Source organism: Lithobates pipiens, unplaced genomic scaffold, assembly GCF_037356315.1.
Source record: "Lithobates pipiens isolate NorthernLeopardFrog02 unplaced genomic scaffold, aLitPip1_a1.2 Scaffold_16, whole genome shotgun sequence".
NCBI classification, from domain to species: domain Eukaryota; kingdom Metazoa; phylum Chordata; class Amphibia; order Anura; family Ranidae; genus Lithobates; species Lithobates pipiens.
Genome location: NW_027507748.1, coordinates 247,173,666 through 247,194,877, shown reverse-complemented (window position 1 = coordinate 247,194,877; position 21,212 = coordinate 247,173,666). Strand labels below are relative to the sequence as shown.

Sequence of the window (21,212 nt, the reverse complement as noted above, 5' to 3'; positions counted from 1 at the left end):
GGGATACAGGCAGGAGTTAGGGGAAAATAGGAGTAAAACGGTAGCCATCTGGAGAAGTTTATTCCAAGCTAGGAAATTGATAGCAATAAGATGGCAATCGAAGGTGGCCCCTATTGTCAAAAATTGGATTGCTGTTATGAATGAAACCCTCCCCAAAGAGAGAGCAGCTTATGTAAGGAGATGTAACCTCAAAGAGTTTATTAGAATGTGGGAGCCTTGGTCAAGGGGAAAGCATGGTGGTATATTGAGTAATTAAAATATTTAGGGATAGCCAGTGGGAGGGGGGGGGATTTAGGAAGTAATTATAAATGTTGGAGAAACCGCGCTAATGCGTTCTAGGTATAGGATGGATAGAACCAAAAAAAATATGCTCAAAAATGTTTTTTTAGGTTGCAGCCCCCCCAAACGAAGAAAGTCCCCACACGGGGTTTCCACAGCAATAAACAAAACCTAAAAAACTGGGGTATCTGGCGCTACCTCTTATTAAAAAATATTATAAGATAATTACAAAATCCCAAAAAGAGAGTATATTTTGGTGGGAAACCCTGATAATGCCAACAAGAAAATTTCAAGATTATATGAATTTAGTTTTTAGTTTTTTGTGGAAATAAACGGTTTTTTCAATATATTAGTAGCATCTCCTTTAAATTAATTTTTTATATACATATTACACTATGGAGACTATAATTTTTTTCCTATGAGGGCAAAATGGAGTTTTCTTCTGGATACGAATGACCACACAGCATATGGGCCAAGGAGCTGGATTTCCTCAAAGCTGATTTAAAGGTGAAGTACCCCTGTAGGGGTGTATTCTTCTGGTGAGTGGGGACCCTTGTGGGGGAGCATGGAAGTCACTTTGAAGAATTTACAACAAGCACGAAAGTCACCTTATGAACATCTACTGTTGGATTTGCACAATAGAAGATTTTTTTGACAGTGGACACTGTAGACTTTTTTGGGGGGGGGGGGGTTTGTTTTTTTTGTTTTTTTCCTTTTTATTAACCCTTTTTTTGCTTGGGTTTTTGCTTTAATTTTTTTTATTTTTTAGGGTTTTTTATTTATTTTTTACATTTATTGTGATTTACTCTTTGCCTTTTTTCCTAGTTGGGTACTTTTTTGGGTACACTTTTTTAGGAATAGATATTATTTTTTGTTTGGGATATATGTTTACAGTAATTTGCACTTTAGAATTTTGATTGTCTTACTTGTTTCAAATTGCACTTTATACACATGTTTATTTTTCATATATTTGCACTTTCAAATTAGACTTGTTTACAAATTTAGCTGATGAGTTGTTGGATAAGTCACATGTATTAATACTCATGCGACTTTAAGGTTAAAGCCGCATTGAGTATCATAGTTGTTATTCAGATAGTATTTCTTTCACATAATATATTTTTTTGGTAAATTATAATTCTTTTAAACACGGATGTAAGACACACATATATTATAGTAGATAAGGTCACACTTACTATACTTTTGTTTGAATCGCAAAAGGGTCAATCTATGCGATTTTAGATGTGAACAGCAAGGGTTATCACTTTGTTTAATTTTTATAGAGCTAGAGCTAGTGGGTTTGAAATTATTGTACTGTGTCTCTTCTGATAGGGAGTCAATATCTCCATGGGATGGTAATTGGTTATCTAAGATTACTGTTTGAGAGACAGGATAGTTCATAGAATAAGTTAATGTATTATTGGACTTGTTGGCATTATCAGGGTTTCCCACCAAAATATACTCTCTTTTTGGCATTTTGTAATTATCTTATAATATTTTTTAATAAGAGGTAGCGCCAGATACCCCAGTTTTTTAGGTTTTGATTTAAGAAGTAAGTTGGGCTAACAAACCTATTGTCGGAAGTCAAAAGAGGGTGAAGGGGATGACCCTCCTTCTTGCGCTCCTTTCGTTTAGTCAAAGACGTGGTGGGTTATAACGCCCTGGGAAGACTATCAGTGGCTGGTACGAAGGCTTTGTTAAGCCGCTCTCTCGTTGGTTTTAAAAGGGAAGGGTAGAGAGGGAAAGTAGACGCTGGTTCCCGTCTCGTTCTTTTCCTCTCTCCTTGGTTGTGCTATGTAGGATGTTTTGTATTTTGTAATAATTTTGTTATCTAATGGGTTTGTAGGTTACTATGAAAAAAAAAAATATGACATTTTAACTTGGGGGTGTACTCACTTTTTTTGCCGACGGTGAAGACATTAATGGCTGTGTGTTGAGTTATTTTGAGGGGACACCAAATTTACACTGTTATACAAGCTGTACTCATTACGTTACATTGCAACAAAGTGTAATTTCTTTAGTGTTGTCACATGAAAAGATATAAAATATTTTCAAAAATGTGATGGGTGTACTCACTTTTGTGAGATACTGTGAAACAACAATGCATACAATCAGAAACTTACAAAATATATTTTAGTCTGAAGAGATAGATTAAAATGTTAAAGTTTGTTTCAATGTGTATAAAAAATTGAAGAAAATATTTTTTGCATCTGAGAAAAGGTAATTAAAATGTATAAAATCTCCAATCTCTCTTTATTTAGTATGATTATTTAGGAGACAGACACCCTCTGCCTGCAGGAGCATACTCTTACAGCTACCCAGCTTCCCCACCTCTGCATGACAAAATGGTAAGTTGCTAGATTGCAGGAGGAAAGCATGTAGATAAAGTTTGTTAGATGTCTAAGCTGTGTACTGTGTTAGTATGATTTCACTAATATCTGTGTAACACTTTAACCATCCATTGTCCTGTTCCTGTCAGTTATATGTGGAGTTTGTGCTGAATTTGGGATTGATTTACTAAAAGGATAAAGGCTGCTGACCTAGACAGTGCCAGGCTGAAGGGAAGGGGTGGACAGCTTGGGCACTTCAGCAAGAAGGTCACAAAAAGGATAAGACCTGCAACCGTTCCTGCTGTTCAAAGGTCATGTGGGGTGTCCTTTAGCTTGGGTGCTAAAGGCCACTCTACATTAAAAAACAAAACAAAAAAAACAGGATCTTCCCTGAATACCCACTATTGGGTATATAAAGTAAACAGATCTTTAGCTTATTCACTTTCACTTTATTTAGAGAATGGCTTCTTCTCCTTTAGAAAATCAATCCCAGTATCTCATGTTTGCATTATTATTATCATCATCATTACATATAGGATTATCACATATATCATTGCGTATAATTACATTATAGGCTGTTTATTAAGCTCATCGATGCTGAATCTGTAGTATTGAATAGTCAAACTAAACCTATTTATTACTGGAATATATTTAAGGTTGACATCTTATACAACACTTTCCATACTTGTACATCCACATCAGTCCCTTCCCTGAATAAGCTTATGATCTTCTCACATTTACTGATAGTTATCATTGGGGGTAATTTACTATAGGAAAATCCCCTGTGCACTACAAGTGCACTTGGAAGTGCAGTCACTGTAGATCTGAGGGGGGACATGCAAGTACAATAAAAAACAGCATTTTTGCTTGCACATTATTGGATCATAGAAATCAGCAGAGCTTCCCCTCAGATCTACAATGACTGCACTTCCAAGTGCACTTGGCTGTGGACTTGTAGTGCACAGTGAATTTGCCTTTAGTAAATCAACCCCATTGTGTTAACATTTTTATATTGTAAACGTTTATGGTTTATAACGTTGAAAAAAAGAAACAGGTCCATTCAGTTCAACCTATGTGTATGTAATTTTATTTACCCAACATTTTATTGACCTATCTAATTTATCTATCAGTTGCCATAGCCCTGTATATGCTGCTTAGTCAGAAAGACATCTATAAGTTGTCAACACTCCCAGGTAGTGCTTCCTGTCCCACTCCCAGAAAAAAAATGTAGTTGGGCTGAGTATTACCATTCACAGAAAGTAAAATTTTTCTGAATAAATACAAAGCTTCCTCTAAAGCTGGGGTAGAGATTGACTTAATCTGCTCGCGTTTCTACATCAGCCAATCATAGGAAGCCTTGAATTTCTTCAGGAAATACAAAGTGTCCTGTGAAAAGCTGAGCAATACTAAGCACAATTAAATTTTGTCCCAGGAGCAGGTTAGAAAGCTGCCAGAACACAGAGCTGCCTACTGCATGTAGCTGAGTATACATACACAGTTCATACAGTGTAACAGCCGCTGCATCAGTTAGTGAAGAAAATAGCTTGTTTGGACTAGAACATGGAGTGTGGCCTCAACTTAACCACTTCCATACCGAGCCTATTCTGGCACTCCTCTCCTACATGTAAAAATCATAATTTGTTCGCTAGAAAATTACTCGAAACCCACAAACATATATGTATTTTTTAGCAGACGCCATAGGGAATAAAATAGCCGTCGTTGCAACTTTTTATCTCGCGCGGTATTTGCACAACAATTTTTCAAACACATTTTTTTGGGGGGAAAAACTGTTTCATGAATTAAAAAAATAAAAAAACAGTAAATTAGCCCAATTGTTTTGTATAATGTGAAAAATGATGTTACGGCGAATAAATAGATACCCAACATGTCAGTCTTTAACCACTTGCCTCCTGCCTGTTGTAAATTGATGGCTGCAAAGTGGTTTTGAAATCCTGACTGGTCGTCTTATGACGTCCTTCGGGATTCACCCCTATTGTGCGCCCCCGGGGGCCCGCACCATGGCGATCAGGGAATGGCGCTTGTCCCTCGGACACAGCGCATCCCCGATCAGGTAAACAGCCAATGAAATTGGCTGTTTACCATGTGATTGGTTGTGTCCAATAACAGCCGGTCACAAGTATAAACATTGTGGCGGTTTCCAGGGATCTCTCCTTCTCTCTCCTCACAACGGGGGCGCGCTGTGTGCCGATCGGAGATGTCGCGTGTCCTCTGGATACAGCACATCCCCGATCAGGGTAAACAATCAATAAAATTGGTAGTTTACCCACGTGATCAGCTGTGTCCAATCACAGCTGGTCACAAGTATAAACATTGTGGCGGTTTCCAGGGATCTCTCCTTCTCTCTCCCCACACCGATTGTGAGGAGAGAGAAGGAGAGATCTGATCAGTGAATCAAACACTTTTTTCATACATTTACTGTGTGCACAACACGAACCCCCCCTTACCAATAAAGAGAACCTGTCACAGCCCATCAGGACCTGTCACAGCCCATCAGGACCTGTCGCAGCCCATCAGCCCATCAGGACCTGTCGCAGCCCATCAGGACCTGTCGCAGCCCATCAGGACCTGTCGCAGCCCATCAGGATCTGTTGCAGCCCATCAGCCCATCAGGACCTGTCACAGCCCATCGGGATCTGTCACAGCCCATCGGGATCTGTCACAACCCATCAGGAGCCGTCACAGCCCATCAGGACTTGTCGCAGCCCATCAGGACTTGTCGCAGCCCATCAGGATCTGTCGCAGCCCATCAGGACCCGTCGCAGCCCATCAGGACCCGTCGCAGCCCATCAGGACCCGTCGCAGCCCATCAGGACCCGTTGCAGCCCATCAGGATCTGTCGCAGCCCATCAGCCCATCAAGATCTGTCACAGCCCATCAGGACCCGTCACAGCCCATCAAGATCCGTCGCAGCCCAGCAGGACCCGTCGCAGCCCAGCAGGACCCGTCGCAGCCCAACAGGACCCGTCGTAGCCCGCCATCAGCACCACCATTGGTACCGCCATCAGCACTGCCACCGGTACCATCAGTACCACCAACAGTACCGCTATCAGTACCGCCATCGGTACCATCTGGATCTGACAGCCCATCTGTCACACAGGCCTGAAATCACTACCGATGCACAGTCCCGCCATCACACAGGCCATCAGTAACCTGTCAGTCCCATCACACAGGCCCGCCATCAGTGAGCTGTCAGTAACACACCAGTTCCGTCACACAGGCCTGCCAAAAGTACCACCATCATGTCCGAAAGAGTTTACACAGCTGAAGAGGCATATAACATCCTTACCATGTCGGATGATGAGAGCAGCAGGGAGCTCTCATTATTCGATTCTGGTTCGGAATACGAGCCAGTGGAGGGTAGTGAATCGGAGTCCGAGTCAGCGGAGGAAACCCCCCCTCCTAAAAGAGGTGATCAGGACCTAGATCAGGACCAAGATCAGAACACCTGCCTCCCGCCAGCAGCTCCAGACCCCAAGAAGAGGAGCCCAGTACAACTACTGGAATTGCACATCCAGCCCAAAGAATTCAGGCCCAGTCCTACCTCCCCGATGCCCTGGCAAACCTCTTATGGTTGCCTGCCAACTCAGGATCTGCTACAATCCCCCCTTTCACTGCACAGCCAGGTGTGCAGCCCAACACCTCAAATTTTGCACAATTGGACTATTTCTATTTGTTTTTCCCCGAAGATTTTTTGCAGTACATGGTGGACCAAACAAATCTCTATGCAGAGCAATTTATTGCTGTCAACCCCAGTTCATCCTATGCCCGTATGTTCAATTGGCGACATGTCACACTAGACAAAATCAAATTGTTTCTGGGCCTTACTTTTAATATGGGGCTTACAAAGAAAAACGAACAGCATGCTTACTGGTCCACCCACCCAATCCACCAAATGCCCTTATATTCTTCTGTTATGTCCAGGACACGCTACCATACGATTACGCGTTTCCTACATTTCAATGACAACTCGCAGTGCCCTCCCCAAGATTATCCCAATCACGACAAATTATGTAAGCTTCGCCCCCCCCCCAATAAATTATTTTACCAATCGATTTCCTGAAGTCTTTATCCCCGACCAAAATATTTGTGTAGACGAATCCCTTATCCACTTTACTGGCTGGCTGCATATGAAGCAGTATATCCCAAGTAAGAGAGCCAGGTACGGTGTGAAATTGAATAAATGATGTGGCCGAGCCACGGGATACGTGTACTCATTTAGTATTTTATGAGGGCAAAGACGCCCAGCTCCAGCCGCGTGAGTGTCCCACATATATAGGAACCAGTGGTAGAATTGTGTGGGACCTTGCATACCCCCTGTTCAAAAAAGGTTACCACTTATATGTAGATAATTATTACAGCAGCTTGCCTCTTTTCCGTCACCTGTGTCATGAAAAAACCCTGGCCTGCGGTATCTTCCGAAAAAATAGGAAGGGCTTCCCACATAATTTATTACCAAAAGGCTACAAAAGGGGGAAGCCGCATTCATGAGGAATGAAAAGGTGTTGGCCATGAAGTGGCGGGACAAGAAGGATGTTCACATGATGACTACCATTCACAATGACACCTTGGTGGAGATTCAGAGAAGACGTGGCCCCGTAGTAAAGGCCGAATGTGTCCATGACTACAATGTTAATATGGGGGGGGTGGATTTAAATGATCAGATGCTGCAACCATATTTGTCAACCCGCAAGTCCTATTATTGGTATAAAAAAGTTGGGATTCATCTGTTTCATATGGCCCTGTTCAATTAATTTGTCTGCTATCAAAAATCACCCGAAAACCAACCCATCACCTACCTCAAATATATTGAAAACATTATCACTGCCCTTATTTACCACCAAGGACCCGCCCCAGGAAGCATTCGCTCTGATAGTGTGAGTCGACTTCATGAGCAACAGCTTCCCCTAACAGAATCCGGAAGAAGACGCCAAAAGAAATGTCGTGTATGCGCAAGTAGAGGAGCTAGAAAAGATACAAGTTGTTGTTGTGCCGATTGTCCCTCCCAACCTGGCCTATGTATTGGTGATTGCTTCAAAAATTATCACACATCCATCAGATATTAGTTCCCCTTATTAGTAACAGACTGCCATTTCCCCATTTCAATTAGCTGCGTGCATCATTTGCCTGCCACCATGTTTCTACCGTCCATGTTAACTGACCCTGGTCTGTTAACCAACGATGTCTTTGCCTGCCGTTTTAACCACGTTTCTGACTTCCATGTACACCAACCTCAGCCTGTTTACCGATGATGCCTTTGCCTGCCGTTTTTTAACCACATTTCTGACTTCCACGTGCACCAACCTCGACCTGTTAAATCGACCATGTTTTTGCCTGCCACTGATCTTTTGCCCTTCTACTTCAGTACACAGGGGTCTCGCATATGTGAGGGACTTCAGAATAGCGTTCTGAGTAGAGAAAATCAGTTTTTGGTTTTCTGTGTTCCCAGAACAGGGTCTGGTTGCCCGGAGGCTTCAAAGAGATTTGGTTGGGAGAAGCCTCTACCCCTGCCCCCCTGGTCCTAAGCTTGATGGCCCTTCCTGCTGCCTGGACCAATAATTTGGCTGTGCTGACCATATCGCTGCCTGTAATGACCCAGGACTTTATGGACTGTGTTTATTTCTGCTGCCTGGACCAATAATTTGGCTGTGTTGACCATATCTCGGCCTGCTGCTTCTACTGACAATAGACAGTATTTCTGCCTGGATATCTCTGCCTGCTACCTGGACCAATGCTTTGGCTGTGCTGACAGTATATCTGCCTGAACTAACTATGGACAGTATTCCTGCCTTCTGCCTAGATGATTGCTTTTGCTGTCGCTGACCATGTAAAAAAATAAAAAACTCTTAATTTTCGAAATGTCTACTTTCCAAAAAGTGGTCATTTGGGGGGTATTTCTACTTTCCTTGATTGTTAGGGTCTCAAGAAATGAGATAGGTCTTCAGTAAATCAGGTGTGATCAGATGTGATCAATTTTCAGTGATTTGCACCTTAACTTGTAGACTCTATATCTTTTACACAGACAAAATAATATCGACTAATTTGGGTTATTTTTACCAAAGATATGAAGCAGCATAAATGTTGGCCCAATTTTATGAAGAAAAATTACTTATTTGCAAAATTTTACAATAGAAACTAAAAAAAAGTGTTTTTTTCCCCAAATTTTTGCTCTTTTTCCGCTTATTGCAAAAAAGGAAAATCCCAGCGGTGATTACATACTACCAAAAGAAAGCTCTAATTGTTAGAAAAAAATTATACAAATTTTGTTTGGATACAGTGTAGCATGACAGAGTAATTGGCATTCAAAGTTTGAGAGTACTGAAAGCTGAAAATTGGTCTGGGTGGGAAGGTGTTTAAGTGCCCAGTATTGATGTGGTTAAAATTGCGCACACTCATGAAATGGTGCCAAACTTGCCTAAAGTTACCTAAATTATAACTTGTGGGTACCTCGCTTAAAGAGGAGGGCCGTTTAAAAAAAAAAAAAAAAAAAAAAAAGTCAGCAGCTGCAAACACTGCAGCTGCTGACTTAATAAACACACTTACCTGTCCAGGGCGCCCTCGATGTCGGCTGCCCGAGGCCGACCCGTCCCTCGGCTCTCAGGTCCCGGCGCCGCCATTCCCTCTAAGGGAAACAGGCAGTGGAGCCTTATGGCTTCACTGCCCGTTTCCTACTGCGCATGCGCGAGTCCCGCAGCACTTTCTGAATGGGACGCGCTGTATTCTGGAACACAGAGTTCCCAGAACACAGCGCGACCCATTACCCAGAAGACGCCGCGACGAGGAGAGAAGACAGAAGATCTCCGCGGAGGAGTAAGAGGAAGATTAGGATTATGTGCCTAGCAACAGGCATTTCTGGTAAGTAAAAAAAAAAATGTTTTTCATTTTTTTTTTTTTTGATTTTTTTGTAATTTTTTATATTTTTTTGTTTTCAGGGTGGCCCTCCACTTTAAGTAAGGCTAGACTGCTGCCTCCCCCAAGAGCTCCACTAATGGAGCACCAGCATTTATGTGTATATGTGCAGGGGTGGGTGGCGCTGCCTATCACCTGGAGAATGACCTCCACTGATGACTCTCAGTTAAAAGTGCATGTGCTAATCAGACTGCTATGTGGTGCAGACTGAAATTAGATTATATGTACTATTATGCCGCGTACACAGGATCAGACTATCCGGCGGACTTAGTCCAGCGGACAACCCGCCGGACTTTGCGGGGGCGTATCAAAATCCAGGCCCCCAGATTCCGACCCCACCCTATGTGAATGAGTATGGGGTACAATGTACCCCTACCCATTCACCTGGGGGAAAAAAAGTGTTAATAAAAAACACAACACAGGTTTTTAAAGTACTTTATTAGACGGCTCCGGGGGTCTTCTTCCATCTTCAGGGGTCTTCTCGCTGGGCTCCTCTGCTATCTTCTGACCCTCTTTTGCTAGGGGAGGCTTTCTCCGTCTTTGCCGCCATCCGGGGGTCTTCTTCTGACTTTGGGGATCTTGTCCTGCTCTTCGGTTCTTCTTACCGGACCTCCGCTATCTTCTTACAGCACTTTTACTTTTGTAGGCCCGGTCTTGTCGCTGTCGCCTTCTTCTTCTTCTTCTACCTTCCGATGTTGACACGACACTCTCTCCGACCGTAATGGCAGGGACACATTGTGCGGCCACTTATATAGGCATAAGGGCACATGGTGACCCCGCCCCTTGTGATGTCACAGTCCCAGCATCCCCCGGGACTGTGATTTGTGCAAATTTCTATGTAATCAGCATAAGGTGATGTTTGTGCCCCCCCCATTCAGTTCCCTGGATTTTCATACCCCTGCAGGGGTGAATCGCATAAAGTTGGGATTTAGCTGGGACTGTCTTCTCCTTATTAGATCCAACTATATGGTGTTCTGGATTATGTTCCTGCTATGGATGAGCGGTGGTGAATGTAGCTGACAGTTCCTCGATGGTCATCTTCTTGGTAGCACTTCAGGCCCATGGAGTATCCTCGTATGAATGGAAGAGATGGATACTCATAGTAAAGTTCCGTAAAAAGTATCCATATTTATTGTATGACGTAAAACAAAGCATTAACAGCCAGTGCAATAAAACTGGTTGCCAGAACGATGTTCCCAGTAACAGAGTACAAAAATGTTCCTTGTTTCAGTGTGCATTCCACTGGTCTGACCACCGCAAACCAGAAGTGACGTGGGTGTTCACTAGGCTCCGCCTTTCATCATAGGGCATCGGTGACACTTTAAAATTTTAGAGCTACAGTTTAGAGTTACAGAGCTCTAATGCTATAATTGTTGCTCCCACTGTAATGCAGACGGTGATACCTCACATGTGTGGTTTGACTGGCATTTACATATGTGGGTCTGACTTACTTGTGCATTTGCTTCTCGGTGCGAGCTACCGGGGACGGGTGTTTTTAAAAAAAAAAAAAAAAAACATTTTGTCTACTTTTTTTTTTCATTTTTACACTTTCTTTTAATTTTTAATTAAGCTTTTAATTTTTAATTAATCTTTTACATTTTAATTAATCTTTTACATTTTAATTAATCTTTTAATGTAAACATCCCTTATAATAGGAATGGTTCTTGACAGGTCCTCTTTATGGAGAGATTCAATAAGATGCATTATTCGGGATGTTTCTCTGCTTGCTCTGTCCCAGAAGGTGACTTTTTTGGTTGCTATCGCCTCTGTTCACAGAACTGTAGGCATTACCATGTCATACTTCTTACCTGGTGAGCCACAAAGATGAGGTGGTTCTTCGCCCTTGTCCATGGTTCCCTCCTCTGATTCCTTTTTACTAAGGACATTGTATTGCCTTCCCTGTGTCCCAGTTCAAAATGTCTTAAGGGATTTACCTTACATGGCCTGGATGTATTCGGGGGATTTGGGTGTATTTGGCAGTCACAGGGCCTTTTTGGAGATCAGACTCGCTGTTTGTGATCACGGACAGGTCAAAAAAGGGGCTGTCTGCTTCTATGACCTTTCTAGATGGATCAGGAAGACGATTACTCTGGTCTATTCTATCAGGGATTGGGTTCCTCCTTTCCCCATAAAATTCTCCCGGAACATTCTACTTGGTTGCTTGTTGCTTTTTGGGCCTTCCATCATCAGGCGCCAGCTGCACTGGTTAGCAAATCGGCCACTTGGTCGTCGGTGTACACTTTCACAAAATTCTACAACGGGGATGTGCTGACATCTAAGGATGCTTCTTTTGGCCGCAAGGTGTTGCAGGCTGCTATTTAGAGGGTCTATTCCCTCTTGACGGGATATTGTTCAGGTTGGGCTCCAGTTTGTTTCTGTGTTGCACTCCTGTTACCTGATTGGCTCTTGTGTTAGTCTTGGGATTTTTCATTGTCCCACCCTTCATGTTTGGCACTGCTTTGGGACGTCCCTATGGTTCTGAATAATGGAGTGCTGTGTCTGTCAATGAACGAAAGAGAAAATGTGATTTTCTTACTTACCGCAGAATTGGATGGTACCCGGGCCTTGGGTTCCGAAGAAATGGGAATCCAGTATTTGTTGTTTTCAGCCATATTCCTGGCAGGATGCTTTACGGGCCCAGAACTGCGGATCCCCCTATTTAAGGGGGCCCCAGTCTCTGAAGGTTTTTTTTCCTAACGGAGCCCACCGTGACAGTTGAAGATTGGGTCTGTTATTCAGACCCTGAAGCTGGATAAGGTAAGGGAGACTCCTCAAGGATTTTTCTAGTTCTAGTAGGTTTTCTCATTTTAAGTAAATGTATGCTATGCCTATAGTCGCCACCGGGGGCTGCCAAGAGCACATACCTTTGCATGGCTTGTCTGTCTGCTGCTGTCTACTCCCTATGCTTCTCCAGCCATGCTTCAGGAAGGATGAAGGTAAGGGTTTTTTCCTTCTGGGATTCTCCCTCCAAGCATTACAGGGCTGAGACAGGCCTGGGCAGAGAGCGGTAATATACCCCACCATCGGCTACCGTCCGCCCCGTCCACCACCACCATTACAGCGGCCTCACATCCACCGGCCCTTCCCTCTCCTCTGTCCCAACCTCCCCTCCATGCTTGCCAGCAGGGTTGGAGCCTCTGCTCGTGCAAGAAACGCTAGTTTTTAAAAACTAGCGGGGGGGGGGCGGAAGTGGTCGGAGGAGGGGGGGAGCACTAGGTTGCACAGGTTTTAAAGTGGACTCTTTTTCAGATGCACACAGCCTATGGAGGGACACAGTGCTGACAGGCACATGTGAGTGTGGGAGACGCAGGCATTCCCAGGCAGCATTTACTTAGGCACCAGACTGAGACTGACTTAAGTAGCAGCGGCAGTTGCTGAACTACAGGGCTCAGCAGTCAGTGCATTTTTGTGTGGTACCTCTACCTTTTGTTGCTTTGCAGTATGGGTAAAAGAGGTACAAGCACCACGAAGAATAGGGGCTCTAAGGGGTCCCCTTCAGGCTCTAAGGACCGACCCCCCTGCAGCACCCCCCCCCCGTAGGACCCGGGGAGGCTGGCCAGGGAGAGCCGTCGGGGTCAGGGGCTGCAGCTCCTTCTGGCACTTCAGCTCCTGTGTAGATTACACAGGAGGTTTTTTCCTCAACCATAAACGGTTTAGAGGAAAGGTTAGAGGCCTTAATCGCATCTTCACTCAGTGGAAGAAAACGTACTAGGCCCCCCTCTGTTACCCAGGACCCTCAGAGTGAGGAACTCTGGGATTGGGAGGAAACTGATGATTCCACTTCTGAGGAATCTAGTGGAGAAGGGCCCTCTTCAGCTTCTCAGGATGAGAAAATTTTCAAATTCCTCTTCAGAGGATCCTAACAAGGAGTAGCCGCACACATCAGGTGTTAGTCCACTCCCTTACTTAACCCTTTTGTTGCCTGCCACAGGCTCTTGAGGTATCACCTGGGAGTCCATTCAACGTGGTGTCCTATGGAACAAGTTCTGTAGTGCAAATCTGCAAGATGCAAAAAGCACTAAAAATGCATAGCTATGTATTCTATGTATTCTGTATGGGAACATTTTTCTGAAATAAATGGGGGGTTCCAGCTATTAATGCTGCAATCACCTCAGTGAGCAGAGTCTCACATGTCCAGTGGATAATGCACTGATGGTAAAGGATCCAGCAAGTTAAGGTTGGATTTTCCTTTTAAAGATAAGATGTCTTTTGCAGTCCTGGCTGCAATTGGAGTAGTTCAGTCCATTAACCCCTTTACGTCTGCTCCACTATTGTGGTGGAGCACATTTTGAGTCAAGCCAATGCATTGGAATGTGGACTCCAAGGGGTTAAGGAACAGGTGTGAGATAACTGAAAGTTCTGCCTGATCAGCAGACCCGGCAGGGGGCTGGCATATTTGATGCACAGTGTCTCACAGATGCTTTGAAGAACTCGATCATTTAAGCCCTATGGCTTATACTTGGACTAGTGCATTTTTGCAGAGGTCCATGGCTGAGATATTGGTCAGCCGAAGCACCAGGTGAAAACCCTTAGCCAGTCTGTGTGCCTTAATCATGCAGCCTCTCCTATGCCTGGGGTATCTGCCTTTAGGCAGTCTCGACGGTCTCAATCGTCAGGTTCAGGAGAAAGTTCCCAGGGGCAACACTAGGATCTTGGGGGCAGAAAGCCCATCAAGCAGAATGCTAAGGTCTTCTCATGAAGGAGCACCCCCATTTGTTTGAGTGAGGGGAAAGGTCCTGCGATTCTCAAAGTCTGTCAGGAACAATGTTAAGAGCAGAGTGATTTCTGCGATTTTCTTCTCTAGGTTACATCTAGAGTTTCAAGAGCCCGGATGACTCAGTCAGCTTTCGACTTGAGGGTTAAGGTCCTGTTTGGGTGCTGCCTGTGGGGTCCTTGGGGCTGCTGATGAGGCAGTCTTATGCAAGAGTGTCCATCTCCTCAAAGAATGCTCCTAAGGTTCCAGAGAAAAAAAAGGGAAAGAAGAGAGGTGTCTGTTTCTGGTCTCTGGATCAGCTGTTATCCCAGTGTATGTATATATATATATATATATATATATATATATATATATATATATAATAAAAATTATTTTTATCAATTGTGGCACTGCCATTCGGCTTACCCACAGCACTACGAGTGTTCTGAAGCATTTTGGCACCTCCTTTAGCCAGGTTAAAGGCTCAAGGCATAGCAGCCCTAGCCTATTAGAAGATCTACTTTGAATAGATCATTCAGTCCCAGGTCTAAAACCAGAGTCTGATCTCAGCTGTAGATAGCTGAAATCTCTAGGGTGGATTCTTAGCCTTGGAAGATTCTCCTTTAAACCATCAAGGAGGTTACTTGGGGGCTGGTTATAAAGACCATACAGAAGAAGGTATTCTGACCCCAGACATGAATCAGTTCCACTGTAGGACTAATTCAACTTATCAGGAAGGAAAATTCCTTCATTTTGGTTGCAGGAGAGTTTTAGGGGAAATGGTGGCCTTCCTCAAGGCCGTCCCTTACGCGCAGTTTTATTCAAAGACTGCTTCAAGACACCATCCTGTTGGTCTGGAATAAGAGGATTCAGACCTTGTGTGTTTCCAATACGCTTGGCACCCGACATAGGTCAGAGCCTAAATTGGTGGTTGTTATCCAGCAGGAGGGAAAATCTTTATCCTGCAAGATGTCAACAACAGATGCCAGCCTTCTAGGCTGGGGAGCTGCCCTGGAAGAAGATTCTGTCCAGGGGAGATGGTCCACTGATCTATGCATTTCCTCCAGCTCTGCTACTTCCGCGCCTTTTCTGCAGGATTAAGCATGAACAGAAGGTGGTGATTCTGGTGGCCCCAGCGGGTCCCAGAAGATCTGAATTTATCAAGATCATAAGGAGGGCAGTTGAAGTCCTTTGGACTCTGCCATTATAGCCAGACCTTCTTGCACAGGGTCTGGTATTTCATCCTACTCTACGGACAAGGAGTTTAAAGAGGAAGTAAACCCTGATGAGTTTACTTCCTCTTTCATTCCCTGCAAAGGTAAAGCATAATGGACTACTATGCATCACATAGTAGTCCATTATGTGTCACTTACCTGACACAGGAGCCAGCGATGTCATCGCTGTCCCTTGTAGTCTGGCGCATCCATCTTCCGGTGGGTCTCGCTGCTCCGCCGCTGTCATTCGGCGAAGCCGCGATGACGTCACTCCCACGCATGCGCACGGGAGCCGCCACGAGCGGCATATTCGCCATTGACGGTGCCGCGTTCAGTGTACCTGCGCGCCACTGTCTACCAAATGGGTTTGTCAAGTGATTGATCAAACTTCAGCTTAAAGAAGAAAATTCTTCCTTCTCATTCATCCAGGGCGATTAGTGCCTCTTGGGTGATGCATCATCAGGTCTCTATGGCTCTGATCTGTAAGACCGCAACATTGGTCTTTGGTTCAGACGTTTATCCAATTTTTTTTTTTTTTTTTATCGATATTAAAGGTCATGAGGAGATTGCCTTTGGGCACAGCATACACTGCAGGCTGCAGTATGAGTCCTCTGGCCTCCTGTTTCCTTGATTCTGTCTCCCCCACCCTTCAGTTGCCATTGCTATGGGACATCCCACATAGTTATTACTATGGCTCTGTGTCCCCTGATGTAAGAAAAGAAAATAGGATTTTTTAAAACAGCTTACCTGTAAAATCCCTTTCTTTGATGTACATCAGGGGACACAGAGGTCCCTCCATTCTTCTTCTTATATACTTTGATTGCTTGGCTACAAGACTGAGGACTCCCAGTAATGGGAGGGGTTATATGGGGAAAGTTCACGCCTTAAGGTGTCCAGCACCTGATATGCCGATATAACCCACATAGTTATTACTATGGCTCTGTGTCCCTTGATGTACATCAAAGAAAAGGATTTTACAGGTAAGCTGTTTTAAAAATCCTATTTTTCTGCCAGTAAATACCTTATACAGCCCCCTTCCTGTTTCTTGTCTTTTATAAAAGCCTAAGCTTATGTCATCATGCAAAGCTCTATATCTTACTCTCGTGAGAGTTTGCCAGGAAGGGAGGGGGGAGTCATAAGAGAGCCAATCATGTCTGTGTAAATCCAGGAAGTCAACAGGCAGCAGCTTCCGCTGCCCACAGCTACAATTATTGCAGCCTGACTCAGTGGTGGGAGATTTCCACAGCATATTTGGGAAGTACAAATCACACTAAACATAAAATAATATGCAAAGTGGTTGAAGGGAAGCTTCACAATGGCAAAGATGTTTTTATTACAAATTATGTGAGCAGACCGCAGTTCCTCTTTAAGAGAATATTGACTGTAAACAAACAATACAATTATATACTTTATGCACATTAAACTTTACAAACAGCCCATCTACTTTTTAATTTTTATTTCTTTTTTAAGCAGGATTTGCCACTGGGCTCTAAGTGCAGGCAGGATAGGCAAATAGGCTGCTTTTCAGTGTACTATTATTGGCTTATATAAGGTTATCTACACATTATCCCAATTTTCTAAACCTGGTTAGGGTTAAGAAAACAATGGTGTGTGTTATAAAAGAAAAAGTTAAAGCAAAAGGGTTTTACTTGCCAAAGGTAGTGTGTCTGCAGGTTATAGTAATAACAATATATTCCTGTTTTTAGCAATGATAGAATTGAGTTTAAAGCGGGATTCCACCCTAAAGTGGAACCTCCGCTGATCGGAACCCCCCCCCCCCCCTCCGGTGTCACAATTGACACCTTTCAGGGGGGAGGGGGGTGGAGATACCTGTCAAAGACAGGTATTTTCACCCACTTCCGGGCATAGACTCCCACGGGAGTCTACGCCATTTCCTGCCCTGCCGCGCTGTCTGCTGGGACACACACGGGTCCCAGTGACAGCGCGGAGATCTCCTATTGCGCGGCGCGGCTCGCGCATGCGCAGTAGGGAACCGGGAAGTGAAGCCGATTCGGGTTACTTCCTGATTCCCTCACCTCGAATGGCGGCGGCAGCAGCCGAGGCCCGAGCGGTCGATCGGCCTCGGCTGCCGGCATCGCTGGAACCCGGGACAGGTGAGTGTCCATTTATTAAAAGTCAGCAGCTGTAGTATTTATAGCTGATGGCTTTTAATATTTTTTTTGGGGCGGAATCCCTCTTTAATTCATGTTATGATATTTGCACAATTGCACTTAACCACTTCAGCTCCGGACCAATAAACACCTTAAGGACCAGAGGTCTTTTTCCAATTTCGCACTGCGCTGCTTTAACTGATAATTGCGCGGTCATGCAATATTGCACCCAAACGAAATTTGCGTCCTTTTCTTCCCACAAATAGAGCTTTCTTTTGATGGTATTTGATTGCCTCTGCAAATTTTTTTTTTGCGATATAAATGGAAAAAGAGCGAAAATTTTGAAAAAAAAAGATATTTTCTTCTTTTTGTTATAAGAAAAATCGAATAAACTAAATTTTAGTCATACATTGAGGGCAGAATTTATTCAGCCACATGTCTTTAGTAAAAAAAATGTCAATAAGCGAATATTTTTTGGGTTTACGCAAAAGTTATAGCGTCTACAAACTAGAGTACATTTTCTGGAATTTACACAGCTTTTAATTTATGACTGCCTATCTCATTTCTTGAGGTGCTAAAATGGCAGGGCAGTACAAACCCCCCCCCCAAATGACCCCATTTTGGAAAGTAGACACCCCAAGGAAATTGCTGATGGGTATGTTGAGCCCATTGAATATTTATTTTTTTTGTCCTAAGGGATTGAATAATGACAAAAAAAATAAAAAAATTACAGAAAGTTGTCACTAAATGATATATTGCTCACACATGCCATGGTTATATGTGGAATTGCACCCCAAAATATATTCCGCTACTTCTCCCGAGTATGGGGATACCACATGTGTGGGACTTTTTGGGAGTCTAGTCGCGCACGGCACCCCGAAAACCAATCACCACCTTCAGGATTTCTAAGGGTGCAAATTTTTGATTTAACTCCTCACTACCTATCACAGTTTCGAAGGCCATAAAATGCCAAAATAGCACAAAACCCTCCAAAATGACCCCATTTTGGAAAGAAGACACCCCAAGCTATTTACTGAGAGGCATGTTGAGTCCATGGAATATTTTATATTTTGCCACAAGTTGCGGGAATATTACAAACTTTTTTTTTTTGCACAAAGTTGTCACTAAATGATATATTGCTCACACATGCTATGGGCATATGTGAAATGACACCCCAAAATACATTCTGCTGCTTCTCCTGAGTACGGGGATACCACATGTGTGGGACTTTTTGGGAGCCTAGCCGCGTACGGGATCCCGAAATCCAAGCACCGCCTTCAGGATTTCTAAGGGCATACATTTTTTATTTTACTCCTCACTACCTATCACTACCTATCACAGTTTTGAAGGCCATAAAATGCCAAGATGGCACAAAACCCCCCCAAATGACCCCATTTTGGAAAGTAGACACCCCAAGCTATTTGCTGAGGGCCATGTTGAGACCATTGAATATTTTTTTTTTGTCCCAAGGGATTGAATAATGACAAAAAATAAAATAAATTTTTTTTTTTTTACAAAAAGTTGTCACTAAATGATATATTGCTCACACATGCCATGGTTATATGTGGAATTGCACCCCAAAATATATTCCGCTACTTCTCCCAAGTATGGGGATACCACATGTGTGGGACTTTTTGGGAGTCTAGTCGCGCACAGCACCCCGAAAACCAATCACCACCTTCAGGATTTCTAAGGGTGCAAATTTTTGATTTAACTCCTCACTACCTATCGCAGTTTCGAAGGCCATAAAATGCCAAAATAGCACAAAACCCCCCAAAATGACTCCATTTTGGAAAGTAGACACCCCAAGCTATTTACTGAGAGGCATGTTGAGTCCATGGAATATTTTATATTTTGCCAAAAGTTGCGGGAATATTACAAACTTTTTTTTTTTGTACAAAGTTGTCACTAAATGATATATTGCTCACACATGCTATGGGCAGAAGTCAAATTACACCCCAAAATAAATTCTGCTGCTTCTCCCGAGTACGGGGATACCACATGTGGCGGACTTTTTGGGAGCCTAGCCACGTACGGGACCCCGAAAACCAAGCACTGCCTTCCGGATTTAAATATAAAATGCTACCAAAAAAACTGTTAGCGATCGCAGGGATCAGGCCTGACTCTGCGATCGCTGCAGTTATGTGTTTAGTGTTTTGTAAGTGACAATGATCGATCGATACTGCACTTGGGTGGGCTGGGCAGAGGAGCAAAACGCAGGTGCTAGCAGGTATCTGGGCTGATCCCGCTAACAATGCGTTTTTTTGGAACCCTGAACTGCTGGGGACGCTAGTATAGATCTGATCAGATCAGATATTGATCTGTTCAGATTCTATACCACTAGGGGAGGTGTATGCTTTGCGCGTGGGTGTTAGCGGTACTGGCACTAACCTAGCGCTGCCTGGGGCGACGCAGACCCTGACCCTAAAACCTAATTGATATCACCCGCCAGGTGATCAGGGGGTTAAACCTTTATTGGGTAATAAATGGTGGGTGCCCTGATGCTATAAAAAGCAAACTAACCAGAGTCACCCGTAACACTTATACGGTGATCAGTGGTGAAAGGGTTAACTAGGGGCAATCAGGGGGTTCAAATTTTTATTAGGTAGTATATGGGGGTCCCTGGCGCTATATAAAAACCTGACGGGGAACCTAAATAACTAACTGGCTAACCAGCGTCACCAGTGACACTTATACTGTGATCGCTGGTGAAAGGGTTAACTAGGGGCAATCAGGGGGTTAAAACCATTGTTGGGTAGTATATCGGGGTACCTAGCGCTATAAAAACCTGGCGGTGAACCTAAAAAAATAACTAGCTACCTAGCGACAGTAGCGACACTGATGCAGCGATCAGAAAAATTATCGCTTAGTGACATTGGCAAAAGGGGGTGAAAGGGTTAACTAGGGGCAATCAGGATGTTAAAACCATTATTGGGTAGTATATCGGGGTACCTAGCGCTATAAAAACCTGGCGGTGAAGCTAAAAAAATAACTAGCTACCTAGCGACAGTAGCGACACTGATGCAGCGATCAGAAAAATGATCGCTTAGTGACACTGGCAAAAGGGGGTGAAAGGGTTAACTAGGGGCAATCAGGATGTTAAAACCATTATTGGGTAGTATATCGGGGTACCTAGCGATATAAAAACCTGGCGGTGAACCTAAAAAAATAACTAGCTACCTAGCGACAGTAGTGACACTAATGCAGCGATCAGAAAAATGATCGCTTAGTGACAGTGGCAAAAGGGGGTGAAAGGGTTAACTAGGGGCAATCAGGATGTTAAAACCATTATTGGGTAGTATATCGGGGTACCTAGCAATATAAAAACCTGGCGGTGAACCTAAAAAAATAACTAGCTACCTAGCGACACTAGCCACACTGATGCAGCGATCAGAAAAATTATCGCTTAGTGACACTGGCAAAAAGGGGTGAAAGGGTTAACTCTAGGGGCAATCAGAGGGTTAAATCTTTATTGGGGGGTGATAGGGGGCTACCCTGGACCTAACACTAACTGCCCTGACAGTTTTTACTTTTACAACTGACACTGAATGCATTGATCAGTAAAGAAATGATCAATGCAATCAGTGACACTGTGACTTGGGGGGGGGGGGATCGGGGGGCGATCGGGGGGGGGGGGTTTGTGTACCTATGTGTACCTATG

General features: G+C 43.8%; 1 protein-coding gene across 17 annotated transcripts in view; it reads left to right on the top strand.

Annotated features, from left to right (window-relative positions):
* PLEKHA6 (pleckstrin homology domain containing A6) overlaps window positions 1-21,212 on the top strand; it is a 1,584,742-nt gene that overhangs the window by 608,546 nt on the left and 954,984 nt on the right. For 16 of the 17 annotated variants that reach the window (XR_013274469.1, XR_013274470.1, XM_077481247.1 and 13 more), the window contains one exon: window positions 2,538-2,624. The exons of the other annotated variant lie outside the window; for it this stretch is intronic. Coding sequence is in view for 14 of the 16 variants with exons in the window: in XM_077481247.1 (XP_077337373.1) it covers window positions 2,538-2,624 (87 nt within the window). In the remaining 2 variants the exon portion in view is untranslated. The remainder of the gene's footprint in view (window positions 1-2,537; window positions 2,625-21,212) is intronic. 17 annotated transcript variants of the gene reach the window in all.